Source organism: Labeo rohita, chromosome 17 (assembly GCF_022985175.1).
Source record: "Labeo rohita strain BAU-BD-2019 chromosome 17, IGBB_LRoh.1.0, whole genome shotgun sequence".
Classification (NCBI taxonomy): Eukaryota; Metazoa; Chordata; class Actinopteri; order Cypriniformes; family Cyprinidae; genus Labeo; species Labeo rohita.
In genome coordinates, this window is record NC_066885.1 from 1538763 (window position 1) to 1554468 (window position 15706).

General features: G+C 33.5%; 1 protein-coding gene across 4 annotated transcripts in view; it reads left to right on the plus strand.

Annotated features, from left to right (window-relative positions):
- Positions 1 to 15706, plus strand: part of LOC127179684 (adhesion G-protein coupled receptor G2) — a 178849-nt gene that overhangs the window by 157761 nt on the left and 5382 nt on the right. The window contains exon 14 of one of the 4 annotated variants that reach the window (XM_051133367.1): positions 8380 to 8645. The exons of the other annotated variants lie outside the window; for them this stretch is intronic. Coding sequence (XP_050989324.1) covers positions 8380 to 8645 — 266 coding nt within the window. The remainder of the gene's footprint in view (positions 1 to 8379; positions 8646 to 15706) is intronic. 4 annotated transcript variants of the gene reach the window in all.

Sequence of the window (15706 nt, forward strand, 5' to 3'; positions counted from 1 at the left end):
ACCTGAGAAGCATTAAAGTTATTAAAACACATTCATCATTTATCAAAGCTAATTCTTCTTTTCACAGATTCTTGACTGTCAAAGTGACCTGGAGACAGATTCTCCCTGGTCTGTAAAGATTCCCAGTGAGGCCTTTGATAAAGCACGTCTGGAAAGAAATGAAAGGGCATTTGTTGGAGTTTTGCGGTTCAAAAACATGGGAAATAAGGTACTGTATTCTGATATATTCTTTTTTATTTATATATATTTTACTTCTAACTGTTGTTGTATTGAAATGGTATTCTTTGAGATTCTTCACAAATGCTACTTTTGAACAAATGTTTCTTGATTTAAAGCCAAATCAAATCATGCCACGAAGATCTTGATGAACATGTTTGTGTCTTTGTGTCTACTGAATGCTGCGTTTTTGTCAAACGAGAGCGTCGCTAACACACAAGACAACACTGCGTGCGTCTTCATAGCGCTGGTCCTGCATTACTCCATGCTGGCCTCATTCACCTGGTTCTTCATTCAAGCTCTTCATATGTACTTATGGCTCATCAGACAGAACGTCACCATCACAAACTACATGAGGAAGATCACCGTGTTGGGCTGGGGTGAGTTACAACAACAAAACACCTATTAAAATAAACCAGTTTCAAACCATCTAGTCCAATTGTAAGTTCACATGAAAAAGAAAATATATTGCAGACGAGTTATATGAACTTGAAACGGTTGGTTTTGTCTTTTTCTCTAACTGTTCCTTTAAAAACATCTGAACACGTATTTTAGTATCATTAAGATACTATTGGCTCTTTATTAATATTTAGAATCAATTTTATTGTAATATTTCGTTTTCATTTTTCAAGTTGTAGTAATTTTTTTAAGTTTTGATGTCTGTATATACATAATTTTTATTAGTAGTGTTATTATTACTTATAAATATGCCTATATTGTTTTTAGAATTATATTTAGTTTTAGTTTTTTTAGCATATCAAAATTAAACAAAATGAATATGGTAAATGCTTTGACAGCAAGCTAAAATTAAATATTTTTTTTTTAGTAGCAATAACAATAATAATAAACATAGTTGCAAGCAGCAATTGTGGGGCCAAGCACAAAAGAGGCAGAATGAGGACCTAAGCATGGCATAGAGCAACAGACCAACTACAACGAGTAATTAAAGCCATTTTAGGATGATATCAGTTGAAATGGCTGAAAAATCATAAATACAACCAATAATAATACAATTGAATGGCTTATTACTTTTGACCAATAGGTGGTGCTGTTTTCAAATTGATGTGATGTGTTCTGTGTGAGGTGACAATGACACACATAAAGTTTGGTGTCACTATCTCAAAGCTTTACAGAGATACAGCCTCAGAGTCAATTTGGCATCATGCCTCAAATGTGAAGTGGCACTGTATGAAAACGGTTTTGTCTATCGACACAAAATCCGTAACTGTGTTTAAGCACAGTCTGAAGATGATTTGAGTCAAATTTGGTGAAAAATCGGACCAACAGTCTAAGAGAAGTTCGAACAAGTAGGTTTTGTACATTCATCAAGATGGCGGAAAAGAAGTTTATAAAGAACAAGCTTAATGTCCGCACACTGTTGTGTACCTAACGAAGACCTAGTGGTCGAAACATTGTCTTCAATAAATTTCTATGGAGCAGCACCAGTGTGCAGACATTAAGCTTGTTCTTTACTAATTTCTGATTTTTTTTGTCCTGCACCTGGGCCCTCTTTTTGGGTTTCGGTTTGGGTATGTGCGCACCTTGCTTTGATATTTGGAAAGGATGTTTGGCCAACTGTGGTATAACTGGTGTATCCCGATCGATTGAGTTTTATTACAATAGGCTAATACAATCAGAAGATATATGCATTTTTGGAAATTTTGATTATTAATGTTTAATGAATGGTGTATTACTTCTGACCAATAGGTGGTGCTGTTATCAAATTGATGTGGCGTGGTCAGAGTGAAGTGACAATGGCACATATAAAATTTGGTGTAAATATGTTAAAGCTTTGCAGAGATACAGCCTCGGATGCAGTTTGGTATCTTTCCAGCAAATTCGTTGATACGTTAAACTAAAACCGTTTCATATATCGACACGAAATCCATAACATTTTGCCAGCATGGTCTGAAGATGATTCAAGTCAAATTTCTGAAAAAAAAAAAAAAACAGACTAACGGTCTAGGAGAAGTTCAAAAAAGTAGGTTTTGTACATTAATCAGAATGGTGGACAGGGTGTTTGGCCAATATTGGCATAATGGGTATCAGTGTTCTTGGCTTGACCCAAAGAATCTATTGAGATTATTTCAAGCAGAAAACAAGATTATTTTGCTTGTTTGATTGATTGATTATTTTGTTTCTTTCAAGCAAAAACTCACTTAATTTTGACTTGTTTTTTCTGAAAACAAGACAATAATTTTTGCTTGTCTACAAAATCCTTCTTGATTTAAGAATTTTTATTCTTTTTGGCTGGAAACAAGACAAAAAATCTAAGTAAGAAAAGCATTTTTTGCAGTGTTTGGGCTGTCATAGACTCAAGAGCAGAAGAATAAGAACGCCAACAGATACAATAGGTGTCTTCGCACCTTCGGTGCTTGGCCCCAATAATAATTATAGTTATTATTATTATTATTATTATATTTTTATGGTTTTAGTTTGTTGTTGTTGTTTTTCACTATAATATTCCTTGTCTCTGTGTGTTTTCAGTGTGTCCAGCTCTGATAGTCGTAGTTATAGTTTCTGTAGGAGGATATAAAGCAGTGATCCTAAATGCAATGTCTGGAAAAATCACACAAATGTAAGTTGTTCTGATGTCACACATTCATAAATTTACTGATTGTCTTCTAAATATTTAATTCTCTTTAATTACAGGTGCTGGATTTCAAATCCCTACATACTCTACACAGTGAACATCGGCTACTACACTTTAGTTTTCATCTTCATGACAGGAATCTTCATCACTCTCTTAACTAGGATTGTGCAGGTCAGAATCAGAAGAGCTATTGACGGCAAGAGAAAGACGTTCAGAAAGCAGCTGATGATGGTGTTGAGTTTGTTCCTGCTCTTCGGTCTGACGTGGTCTGTGATGTTCTTCAGTTATGGAGCGATGATCATTTCCGCACATTACATATTCACTGCATTGAACTCGTTTCAGGGTGAAAAACAATCACGTGCATTTGCTTTAGTAGAATACTTCTGTTTTTCTACAGTTTTAATTAAATTATTTAAATTAATTTATTAATGATTTTAGTATTTTTTTTTTTATTTAGAAGTACTTTTGAAATATTATGCATTCAAATGTATTTTTCCCCCAATTATTTTATTAATTATAAGGGGTTTTAAATGGAGTTATATGATTCATTTGACCAATCATATAACCATTTGATTATATTTGGTTAGTTAAAAAAAAATCATGCAAATAACTTTAATCTTATCTGAAATGTGTTTGAATTAGTTGAAATAAGTTTCTCTGATTCTTTTTTTTTTCCCTTCTCAGGGTTTTTCCTCTTCCTGTATTACTACCACATTCGCAATGACGTTGCGGGTCATTTCTCAGATGATCCAGAAAACAACAATTCCAACACAATCAGCTCTCAATCCAGCATTAACGCTGTAGAAAATTTTTAAAAACTAGCATACTAATGACAGAAGGCTTTCTTTGTCTCAGACATCCTTAGACTGTTTTCTTAAACTGATTTATACAGGCATTGTTTTAGGGGAAACTGTAATCTCACCAAAATTAAGCTCAAAAACTTCTGTTACCAATAAAGACAGCATTTGAATAGTTGTTGTTTCTTTCCTTTACTTCCTTTGTGCAAAACTCACAATTTACAGATTTTGTATTGAAGTAGTTTTGTTGTACATCATTGTATGTGCGTTTGTGTGTCTGTGTGGTCAAACTGTGGTAATGCTTTAAAATAGGGAACACTTATTTACTAGTAACTACGATTTTTCCCCTCAATAAATTCCTAATTTACTGCTTATTAATAGTTAGTACGGTAGTTGTTAAATTTAGGTACTGTGTAGGATTAGGGATGTAGAATAAAGTCATGCAGAATAAGGCATTAATATGTGCTTTATTAGTACTAATAAATGGCTAATATTCTAGTACTATGCATGCTAATAAGCGATGGTTAAGAAACCGTAAAATAAAGTGTTACCCCAACTGCTACTGAAGATAAACAACATAAATCAGATTACAGATCAGATTAAGACACTTAGATCACACACAACAAGATATTATTAAGATTATCAAGAAGGAGGGAGCGCCTCACGTGATCTTATGCAACAGATCATTTCAGCAACTAATGTTTACAATTTTTTTTTTATTATTCATTTAGTTTATTTGGATGTCTTGTTATAACTGTATATGTTTTGTTGTAGTTTATAATAAAAAAAATAAATAAAAAATAAAAAATAAATGTTAGTTAACTGTTATATGCTTTAACTGTTTCATATCTATAAATTTTACTTTGGTCGTGATTTAAGAAGGCAAAACTGATTAAACATAGTCTATGATCAACTCACTGTCTGCCGCTGACCGCTTGGTCGTTAATTTAAAAAAACAAAACAAAAAAAAAAAACTTATATTTAACGAACAAAAAATGCTCCAAACGTTTTTCAAAATTAACTTAATAAAAAACCGCAACGAAATATAATCACTTTGCCATTACATACAAAACTGAACTATTATAATTGCTAAAACAGTAGTATAAGCCGTTTTGGGAGAAGGGGAAAAAAAAAAGATGGGCTCGGGCCGGACTCATTGCTTTCCTTGCTCCATGCGGTTGTGCTGTTTTCAACATATTGTAATAAATTCAGCCACCACTAGGGGCCACTATTGAACTTCTCTATTTCGAATTAGTACCTACTGCCACCACCTTTGAGTCCAAACTAGGGTTGTGACGATGAGGAAATTTCCCCACCGGTTAATCGACATGTGACAACACCGGTAATACCGGTATCACCGTGGGGGTGGGGGTTTCCTCTTTTCCTCTGCGTTTAAATAGCTTATAAATGCGTGCGCATTATACTTTCACTTTCAGTTTTGCGGGAATTGGCAATTCGGCGTCAATTGTTTGAATGGACGACAACGAAAGTACAAAAATAAAAAATAAAAATCACTGATATTAAACAGAACTTTTATTAACATAACGAAAAAAAAACACAACGCCATTCTCTTTCTGTAAATTCGACTCGATAAATGAAATATGACGCAATGTAGCCATGTTCAGTTTTTAATTATAGTGCATGCTCTAGTCTTAAGTAAATTATTTAGAATTATATTTTCCATTTAATTCAAATAAATATTTAATAAAAAAACGAATACTTAAAAAAAAAAAAAAAAACGTGGGGACGGTGTCACGGTGGAAAAGTGATGTCACCGGTGTTGCGTCTTAAAACCGGTAACACCGTCAACACCGTCTATCGTGGCAAGCCTAGTCCAAACCCGGTCTGGTCCGGGAGGAGCACTCAAACACACTCAAAAGTAAGAATTACCAAGAATATACTTTATTAACAACAACAATAGCAGCCATATGGCATTGTCTCAGATAAATATCTTGATCACGTACACCAGTCATATAAGCTCATTAATCAGTGAGCACACATTTCAAATTCACAGCAAACATTAAATAGTGAGCCATTTCATACACAGCACCCGTAGTTAGAAACTCCAAGCATAAATCACATGCCCTATGTGTAAGAACCAGCACAGGCAATCAATATACTATATTCAGGGAGACAAAAATCACTAATAGCTAAACACAACAACAACGCACATGAATCATAAAGGGTGAATAAAATAGTTTCGGACTTCCCTGTCCACGTCCGACGACACCCTGCCGTCACTGTGAGGACTCAGCCTTCCCCTCCTCGGCAATGATAGGAAGATCTTCATCAAACAGCCTGCCAGTGTCCACCTACACTATCTATCTAATTCCAAGTTAAGTTGGAATTAGATATATAGGGAATTTCAAGTTAAATGTAAGAACGTTATTCAGTTTTTATTTTTAACACCTGTGTAAAATTACTCTGTGTTTTTGAACTCTTGCTTACAATGATTTTGTTCCTGCATGTTCTCACAACTAAATCCACTAAATCCCATGTGTTTTTTTCTTTCTTGACCATGGTATAGGTAAATGGATACAAATCTGATTATCTCTGTTGTAGTGCTCATTATTCATTAATACCTGGACTGTGATAATAAGAAACTTATCACTAAGAAAATGTGAATTGTGATAAACATGCTTTGATAAAACATCACAATGTTGATATCAGTGTTTCTAGGTTTATAACTATGCAACAATTTTTAATCTTTGAGAATCAGTTGCAGACATAAATAAATAAAATACATCCTTGATTTATTTCTGTGTGCTAAAGAGAAAAGAAGTGGATACATTCTGCGTTTAAAAGACCAGCCAGATCAGTGGAAGTGTGTGACCTGCAATAAACCAAATACTCCTTGTAGTCAAGGGAACAAAACAGCCTGTATCAAACAACCCGAGACAAATATTAGTCTACCTGAAATTATTAAAGACGAGGATGGATTTGTTGATCCTGCAAAAGCATCGTAAGTGTGTGTGTGACTAGTGACTTTTAAAATTAAATTTCTATTAAAGAATACCAAGTGATTGAATACATTTTGCAGAGACGCCTTGAACAATATGACGTCTCTGGTGAAGGAGATGGAAAAAAGCAATAAACTCAGTGCAGTGATTGACATGGGGGATGTTATTGGTGTTCTCCAAATACAAGCCAATAACACAGAAACTGAAGACTTTTGCTACTCTTCAGATCAGAATGTGATGAACGTAAGACCCGAGAAGCATTAAAGTTATTAAAACACATTCATCATTTATCAAAGTTAATTCTTCTTTTTATAGATTCTTGACTGTCAAAGTGACCTGGAGACAGATTCTCCCTGGTCTGTAAAGATTCCCAGTGAGGCCTTTGATAAAGCACGTCTGGAAAGAAATGAAAGGGCATTTGTTGGAGTTTTGCGGTTCAAAAACATGGGAAATAAGGTACTGTATTCTGATATATTCTTTTTTATTTATATGATGTTTGATAACAAAGTTTGGGAGGAGCACGATCAGATTATCAACTAATTCGGCACAGGTGCAACTCGTCTAGCTAATCATCCAAACTAGCACAAGTCATATATATGCACACAGCCGACTTACCTCCGTCATTCGGCTGTTTTTCGGCATCCTCCCTCCACCCCAACTCCTCACTCCTAATCTATCCTCATCCTATACTTGGGATGGGGGCAGTTGTCTGGGTTCGGTCCATATTCCGGGCTCAGAGCCCTCCCCCAGGACAGCACGCCAAAATATGCTTACTGTTTACTCAACCAGATTAGATGTAAGGGTGAACTCATGAAATATATGTAACTTCTAGCTGTTGTTGTATTGAAATGGTATTCTTTGAGATTCTTCACAAATGCTACTTTTGAACAAATGTTTCTTGATTTATTGCATTTACACACACACACACACACACACACACACACATTTGATTTATGATTGCTCTTTTCTTTTTATGGTTTCTGATTTAGAATGAAACAAATATTTACACTGTTTTGAACAATGAGACTTATGGAATAACGATGGGGGTCAAAATCTCCAACCTTACAGACAATATTGAAATGATTTTTAAACAGACAAACATGGTAATGAAGGTTTTGTTGCAAAGCTTGTTATACATACAGTATATTACACTGTTAAAGCAAATTAAAAATCAAGCGTGTTCTTACAGGTCAGTGAGGCGTCCTGTGTTTCTTGGGATGGCAAAGGTACATTCATTTATTACTGTATTGATCAGTGTCAATAATGGCAATTAATTATTATAATTTATTGTTTATAATTCATTTCATTTGTCTCTGTCATTTGGTTGAAGGACGACTTAATTGGACGACATTCGGCTGTGAAACAGAAATCAGCAACAACAGCATAAAGTGCTCCTGCTCACATCTGACAACCTTTGCAGTGCTGATGGTGAGAAACTTTTAATGAGAAAAGATTCTGTTAAATCAAGATCAGTCTGTCAGTCCACATCTACATGTCAGTGAATGTGTAAAAGATGACAAAATAAACAAATACAACTCTGATCCTTCAGCATCTGCCAAATGTAAAAATCACAGCGCCACATCAAGAATCACCGACTTCTATCACTTCTATCGGCTGCGGCATCTTCATATTTTTTATGGCCATCGCTTTATTCATGCATTTCCTGCTACAGTAGAGTATCTTAAAGTTTACCATATAATTACTGCTGTTTAGTAATCAATAATAACTACATAAAGAAACTGTTTGTCTCAGAAATTGCTAGTGAATTTCACAAATAATGACAAAGAAAACAATTGTTTGTATGTTTTAATAGGAAAGCCAAATCAAATCAGGCCACGAAGATCTTGATGAACATGTTTGTGTCTTTGTGTCTACTGAATGCTGCGTTTTTGTCAAACGAGAGCGTCGCTAACACACAAGACAACACTGCGTGCGTCTTCATAGCGCTGGTCCTGCATTACTCCATGCTGGCCTCATTCACCTGGTTCTTCATTCAAGCTCTTCATATGTACTTATGGCTCATCAGACAGAACGTCACCATCACAAACTACATGAGGAAGATCACCGTGTTGGGCTGGGGTGAGTTACAGCAACAAAACACCTATTAAAATAAACCATCTAGTCCAACTGAAAGTTCACCCAAAAAAAAAAAAAAAAAAATTGCACACAAGTCATATATTGTCATGATAAATTTTATGGTTGGTTTTGTCCTTTTCTCAAGCTGTTTAAGAGCATCTGGGGCCGGTTGCACCATCTCGGCGTAGTGCTACATCTGAGACTAAATCTTACGCCTAGACAAAGGTAGGCATAAAGGGAAAAGTCACGATTTGCTCAGACATGATTTATTTTTAATTAATTTTTGCAGACGCCAACTGTAATGTTTATGGTATTTTCGGGCAGGATAATGTGGCCTATTCCCTTAATATTTCTATTCGCCATCTTACTGGGACAGTATAAATGCTTGGAAATACTTAACGTCTTTAATTCCTCTCATCATTTGCAGCGTTCCTGCCATCCAATAATCGCAGTAAGTTTTGTGCTTACTTTTTAATCAGAAATAACTTCTCAGCTTTCAAATTCGGTCAGTTCTGTCACAAAATACAATTTATAAATGTGGTTTTTCAGCTACAGAAAGATGTCAGTAGGCTAAAATGCACAATTGTCACGTAAATTCACATTTACCTCAGGAAAGACGTTCACTGTACACAAATTTTACTTAACCTGTCGCCTTTATTTTTAGTGTTAGTCTGAAGAAATATGTCATGGGAATGTGCAGGGAGACCTCAGATACAAAAACACGGCTTATTTAGTTTAGGAAATATTTAGTTAATGAAATTATTTCGCAGTGGCTTCACTTGTTATGATGTCTTGAGCAATTCAGTTTTATATCAGCAGTTGTAGCCACTGCAGTGTGGATGTGTCTCAGCTATCACTGCTGGAGAATGTGTTGGACGTGCATCGTCTACGCCGGGTGTAGTTGCGCCTGATCGTAGTTTTAGCTGCTGCAACAGGTGTAAATATTTATCGTAAAGTTGGACGTTGCAAAACCCAGTGTAGGGCTTACACCCAGCTTTTTTACGTCTAGCTGGTGCAACCAGCCCTGGAACACTTATTTTAGTAGAGAATTATTGTTTTGTTTTTTCTTTTAGTTATTTCAGCATATCAAAATTAAACTAAATGGAAATGGGAAATGCTTTGACTAAACTAGCTGAAATGAAATAAGTTTTTCAGTAGCAATAACAATAATAATAATAATAATTATTATTATTATTGTTATGGTTTTAGTTTGTTGTTGTTTTTCACTATAATATTCCTTGTCTCTGTGTGTTTTCAGTGTGTCCAGCTCTGATAGTCGTAGTTATAGTTTCTGTAGGAGGATATAAAGCAGTGATCCTAAACGCTGAAAAAAAAAAAAAAAAAAAAAAAAAAAAAAAAAAAAAATCACACGAATGTAAGTTATTGTGATATCACAAATGAATACATTTATGAATGTCTTCTGGATGTCTTCTAAATAATATTTCATTCTCTTTAATTCCAGGTGCTGGATTACAAATCCTTACATTCACTACATAGTGAACATCGGCTACTACGCTTTAGTTTTCACCTTCACGACAGGAATCTTCATCATGATCGTCACTAAGCTCGTTCAGGCCAGAATCATAAGAGCGACTGACGGCAAGAGAAAGACGTTCAGAAAGCAGCTGATGATGGTGTTGAGTTTGTTCCTGCTCTTCGGTCTGACGTGGTCTGTGATGTTCTTCAGTTATGGAGCGATGATCATTCCCTCATATTACATATTCACTGTGCTCAACTCATTTCAGGGTGAGAAACAATCACATGCATCAGTGCATCTGGTTTAGTAGAATACTTTTTTTTTTTTTTTTTTTTTTTTTTTAATAGATTTCAGCTAATTATTTTAATTCATTCATGATTTTCAACAAATTATAATATTTAATTATTTTTAATGTTTACTTATATTTTTAAGTTAAGTTTTGTTTACTTTTTATTTAATTACAAATATATATATATATATATATATATATATTTATTTATTCTAAGAGGGTTATGATGATACATACACTGATTTGAGCAAAAGTCTGATTTTATTCAGTTTAAAAAATACGAATGACATTAATCATATCTGAAATGTATTTGAATTAGTTGAAATAAGTTTTTCTGATCTTTGTTTCAGGGTTTTTCCTCTTCCTGTATTACTATCACATTCACTCCAACACAACAATCGCTCAATCCAGCATTAATGCTGTGTATGAAAATATTCATAACTAGCATAATTAGGACATAATTAGGCTTTTTTTTGTCAAGACTTTCTTTCTCTTAGACTAAAATAGAATTATGACCCTAAAAGGGTCAGTTTTACTGAAATCACTCAAAACAAAAGACAAATATCTGTTGATTGTTACTAAAAATTTGTAGAAGGATTGAATTGTGCTTTCAAATCTCTGATATGATCTGATATTCTGCTGTTCGATTTAAGCATTTTAATCATCATGTGTGTGTCAGAGTGACTCAAACAACACTGAAACTTATTTAGAAAAAAAATGTACATCTTCAGGATGACAGTAATATCCGCATGCCTGTGGATTCAGACATCTCCATGCTCATTTGATACAGCAGGTTAATAATATTCACGAACACGGATATGAAACATATTTGGTTACTGGAAACACAACTAACAAAAAAAACAACAACAACAAAAAATAGTCAGAATCAGTGAATCAGTCATTGTTTTATGTTTCTTATGATTTTCTGTTACATTTCAAAATATTTCTCGTATGATTTTAAAGGAGCTAATAAAATGTAATTTTATTAATCATGATGGACTGACTCCAAAATCATTTATTTACTTTAGTGACACTTATAAATATGTGAATGTCATTCATTTAGTTTTAATAATGATTGATGCATATTTAATTCATACAGTGAAGACTATGCAGTGCTTTATTTTTACTTTTTGATTATTCAGTTTCTGTAGGCTACTATTTCTTACCTAAATGCTACTGTTAAATAGACAGTTGTGTGTTGTATCTTTGTTTTATTGTATGTTTCCTTTTGTTATTTACTTGCATTTATGTTCTTATTACTAATAAAAAAGTAAAAATAACAAAAATGCCTATATCATGATATAAATTGTTATCATGAAATAAAATGACTGAAATAAGACTTATTTTGCAACACTAGCTCATGGCTCAAATATACGTCAAATGAGTATTTATTTAATGACAAATAAACTTTTTTCTTTTTTTCCACCCTATAAGTTTGATAGAGCAATTGAGGTCAATAATAACTTGTCTAATTTGGGTTAAACCTTTAGCTCTGTAGATCTGTATTTACCTCGACTCTATCATAGATTCGTAGTGACTCACCATAGGTCTGTGTGGTGACACTGGCAAGTTTTAAATTTCTAGTTTATTTTTAAATGCTCAAAAAAGCAGAGCAGACACACACTGGTCAAGAGAGAGATATCAGTTTTATTTTTGTTCGTCTTAATTAATAGATAACATAATGAACTGTAAGTTCAATGTGGGTCATCTATTATTTGAAGAGTTCATTTCACAGATTTTTTAACAACTTTAACAATTTTCAAAAATCATGTTTTTTCATTGTGCATTCCAATTAATCTCGGTCAAACTGCAGCTGGGTTATTTTGATTAAGTAAAAAAAAATACAGCTAACTAACAATAAAAACACATGATACATGATAACAATAAAAAACGAAGAAGAAAAAATGGAGTTGTCTGTTTTCGCAAATAAACTCTTCATTTAATTACTTTTCCTGTTGTTTTAGATTTTTGTTATTGTATTTTATGTGATATTTTAGTCAGGTGTCGTGTCGAAACCATAATCTTGGTATCGTGACAACATTAACTGAAGTTTCCAGTTAAAGCCCAAATAAACTTGATTTGCATGTTTTCAAATGAACTGTATGTCAGTGTCCTGCGGCTCATAATCAAATGACTTCATATGTGGACACATCAAACTCCCTCATCTCTTGAACTATGGACTTTATCTGAAGATTTTAACAAGAATATTATTACAACTTTATGAGATCTGTCTGAAGAAAACTAAATGAAACACTTGTGTCTCTAACAGGCTGTTGTCTCTGGGAATTATGTCTTGTCAAAAGCAGAATTTGCTGTGGCTGATGATCATCTGTTGTTCTACAGGCCAGACAGGTATGTTGCTTTAAAAACTGTATGTTGGTATGTTGTTTGGTGCCCATTAGAAAACAAGAAAAATAACATGATTAAATAAACAGATTATGGCTGTGAGCATCTAAATTTTGAGATCTAATACAGAGTTTTATATCATGTCATACAATGTTACATAACCTCAAATGTTGTCTTTAGTTCGCTCTGACAACCCGACAGTCAACATCCAAATCAATATGACAGATCAATGTTTCTGGAATGGAAGTAGCTTAAATCCAGGTAGATGTGAAAAATACTGCTAACATGACTCTGTAAATACTGTATATTTATTATCTGAAAACACTGACAAACAACTGACAGACTTACTGAGTTCATTTCTGTTTCTTTTTTTTTTTTTTTCCAGCCATAAAACTGGAATGTCTATCATATGATGATGAACAGAAAAAGAATGTTGACATAATGAATATCAAACTAAATATATCTTCACAAGGTAAAACTATCTTTCATTTTGTTTCATTTATAAATCTCTCTCACATTGCAAACTCTACAAATATTATATATTTGTTTGTTTTTTTGGACAAATGTAAATGTTTTCTGTTGTTTCAGGACAATGCAAAACATACAGTTTCAACATAACAAAACAAGAGGAGTATTATGAAGTCAGAATGAATGAGATGGTTGAAGAAAACAAAATACATTTTTTGAAATATAAATGCCAATGTTGGCTAGACCTGAATATAGCAGGTGTGTGTCATTAACAGAGGCAGTATTAGTGTTGAAGGGTTCTTTTTAGTTTTTTTTTTTTTTTTTAAAGAAAATACACAACAACCCCTACACACACACACACACACACACACACACACATATATCCACAACACCACAAAAAGTGCACTTTGCAAAAAAATTGTTTTCATGGTTGATCATTGCTGTTATTGATGATTATATCATCACTGCTGGCCAATCAATGCAAACTAACAGATCCTAACACATGCATAACTGAAATGATAAACTGTTTGAATAGAGTTTGTATGTTAATTGTCTTGTAAGGACTGTAATAAGTTACTGAGTTTGGAAGAGCAGATCACAGTACAACAGTTTTATTCTCAGAATAGTTCAGAATATTTTAGATTAGTTTTTATTTTGAGAAAGTTTTGATATAATTCATCTCTTCCCTTATGCATGATCCACATCAGGTTTTACTGTGAACTGCCGAACAGAGCAAATCAATGACCTCAAAAAACTGATATGCCTAAGCAAAGGTAAGAATTTGTCCACTTGAATAGTGTTTGTTTGTATTTAATTAGGGCAGAATAACCTTGTTTATAAGGGCAAGTGTGAATGTGCAGCAGTCATGTAAGAGCAAACTGATGACAGGAAAATCAGGGTTGGGGTCAATTCAGGAATGAACTCAATTCCAATTCAAAGAAGGAAATGGAATTGAAATTGGAATTCAACAACAATTACAGGAAACAGAGTTGGAATTTAATTGGAATTACAGGAAGTGGAATTCAATTCAGGGAAATTCCACTGAATTCCGTTTATTGCTGTTTCTGAGCATTTATTTGTGATTGCATTTAGAGACATACATTTGAACTTTATTTATGATGCTTTATAAATACCAAGTAATCTATGAAATAGAGTTGATCAAATGCAAGTAAATAAAAATGAGAACTGTACATTATGAAGTAATAATTGAATGACAGTGGTGATACGTTTCTGGATGTACTATACATTCAGTAAATGATTACCACATAATATATGTCTCAACTCACAAAAAAAAAAAAAAAAAAAAGAGTCATGTTCATTCATGTATTTCATTCACTTTTTATTGCATCAAATTATCATTATTTCCTGAAATTTGGCATTGCTAAGATTGCACAAACAGTACTCACCTGTAGATGACGTTTAAAATTTGATGTAGCTCGGATGGATCTATGAACAGGTATACCACAATGATTGCAGATCGCTTTATGTTTACCTAAAGTTGTACGAGTCGGTTCACCAAAATGATCCATTATACTGGTCTTCCCAGACATTCCAGATTTCTCAGCCATTGTCAGTTTAATAGGTTAATCCAAATCTATGTGTTAATTTTGCAGTCCAGGGTTCATGCACAAATCAGATTGTCAAAACAGTCCAAGATCATACACAAAAAGCTATCCAAATACGATCAAATTCTTTTCACTCAGACTAACAGGAAAATCTCCAAAACTTCCACCCTCAAAATGGGCCCTCACTGGCTTACATTTATACTCCCAGGTTATGAACCTTCACCTTGCATGGAATTTTGGGAAATGTAGTTTAGGATAATCTTGTTAGGGACACGCAGAGTGACACATGCAAAAAAGAATCATATTTAATATTTGACCTCTTTAAATATGACTACAATTTGTGAAATTATCATGCTTAACATACTAAACATACAGTACTTTGCATTTCTTTTATATGTTTGTTGTTTATGTGATTTACAATATTTAATGTACTATAAACTATTAAGCAAATCAAGTCAAATTATTTTATTTAGCAACTCAAGTGGAATTTAGTGGAATTTATTTGATTTCAATTCTGTTTCCTGACATTCCAATTCAATTCCAATTCCATTTCCTGTCAGCTGCATGCAATTCCAATTCCAATTCCATTCCAGGAAGTGAATTGGAATTTACCATTCATTCTCAGTTCAATTCATGAATGGCCCCAACCCTGATGAAAACAACTTTCATACAGGATGAAGTGTATAATAACGTGGAATGTCACGGAATTTGTCAAAATAAAAGTCCAGTTTAACTTGAAGACATTGTGCCATTGCTACTACTACCTATTAAATGAAACAAACTGTATTTTTAGGGTATAATCACACAACATTTCTTCCATGTTTTAATTTTAATAGTAAATTACCATTTGTTTGCCAAACAAAGTTTGCTTAATTTTCAATAATAATATAAATAAATAATATAAAAAGATAAATGAACT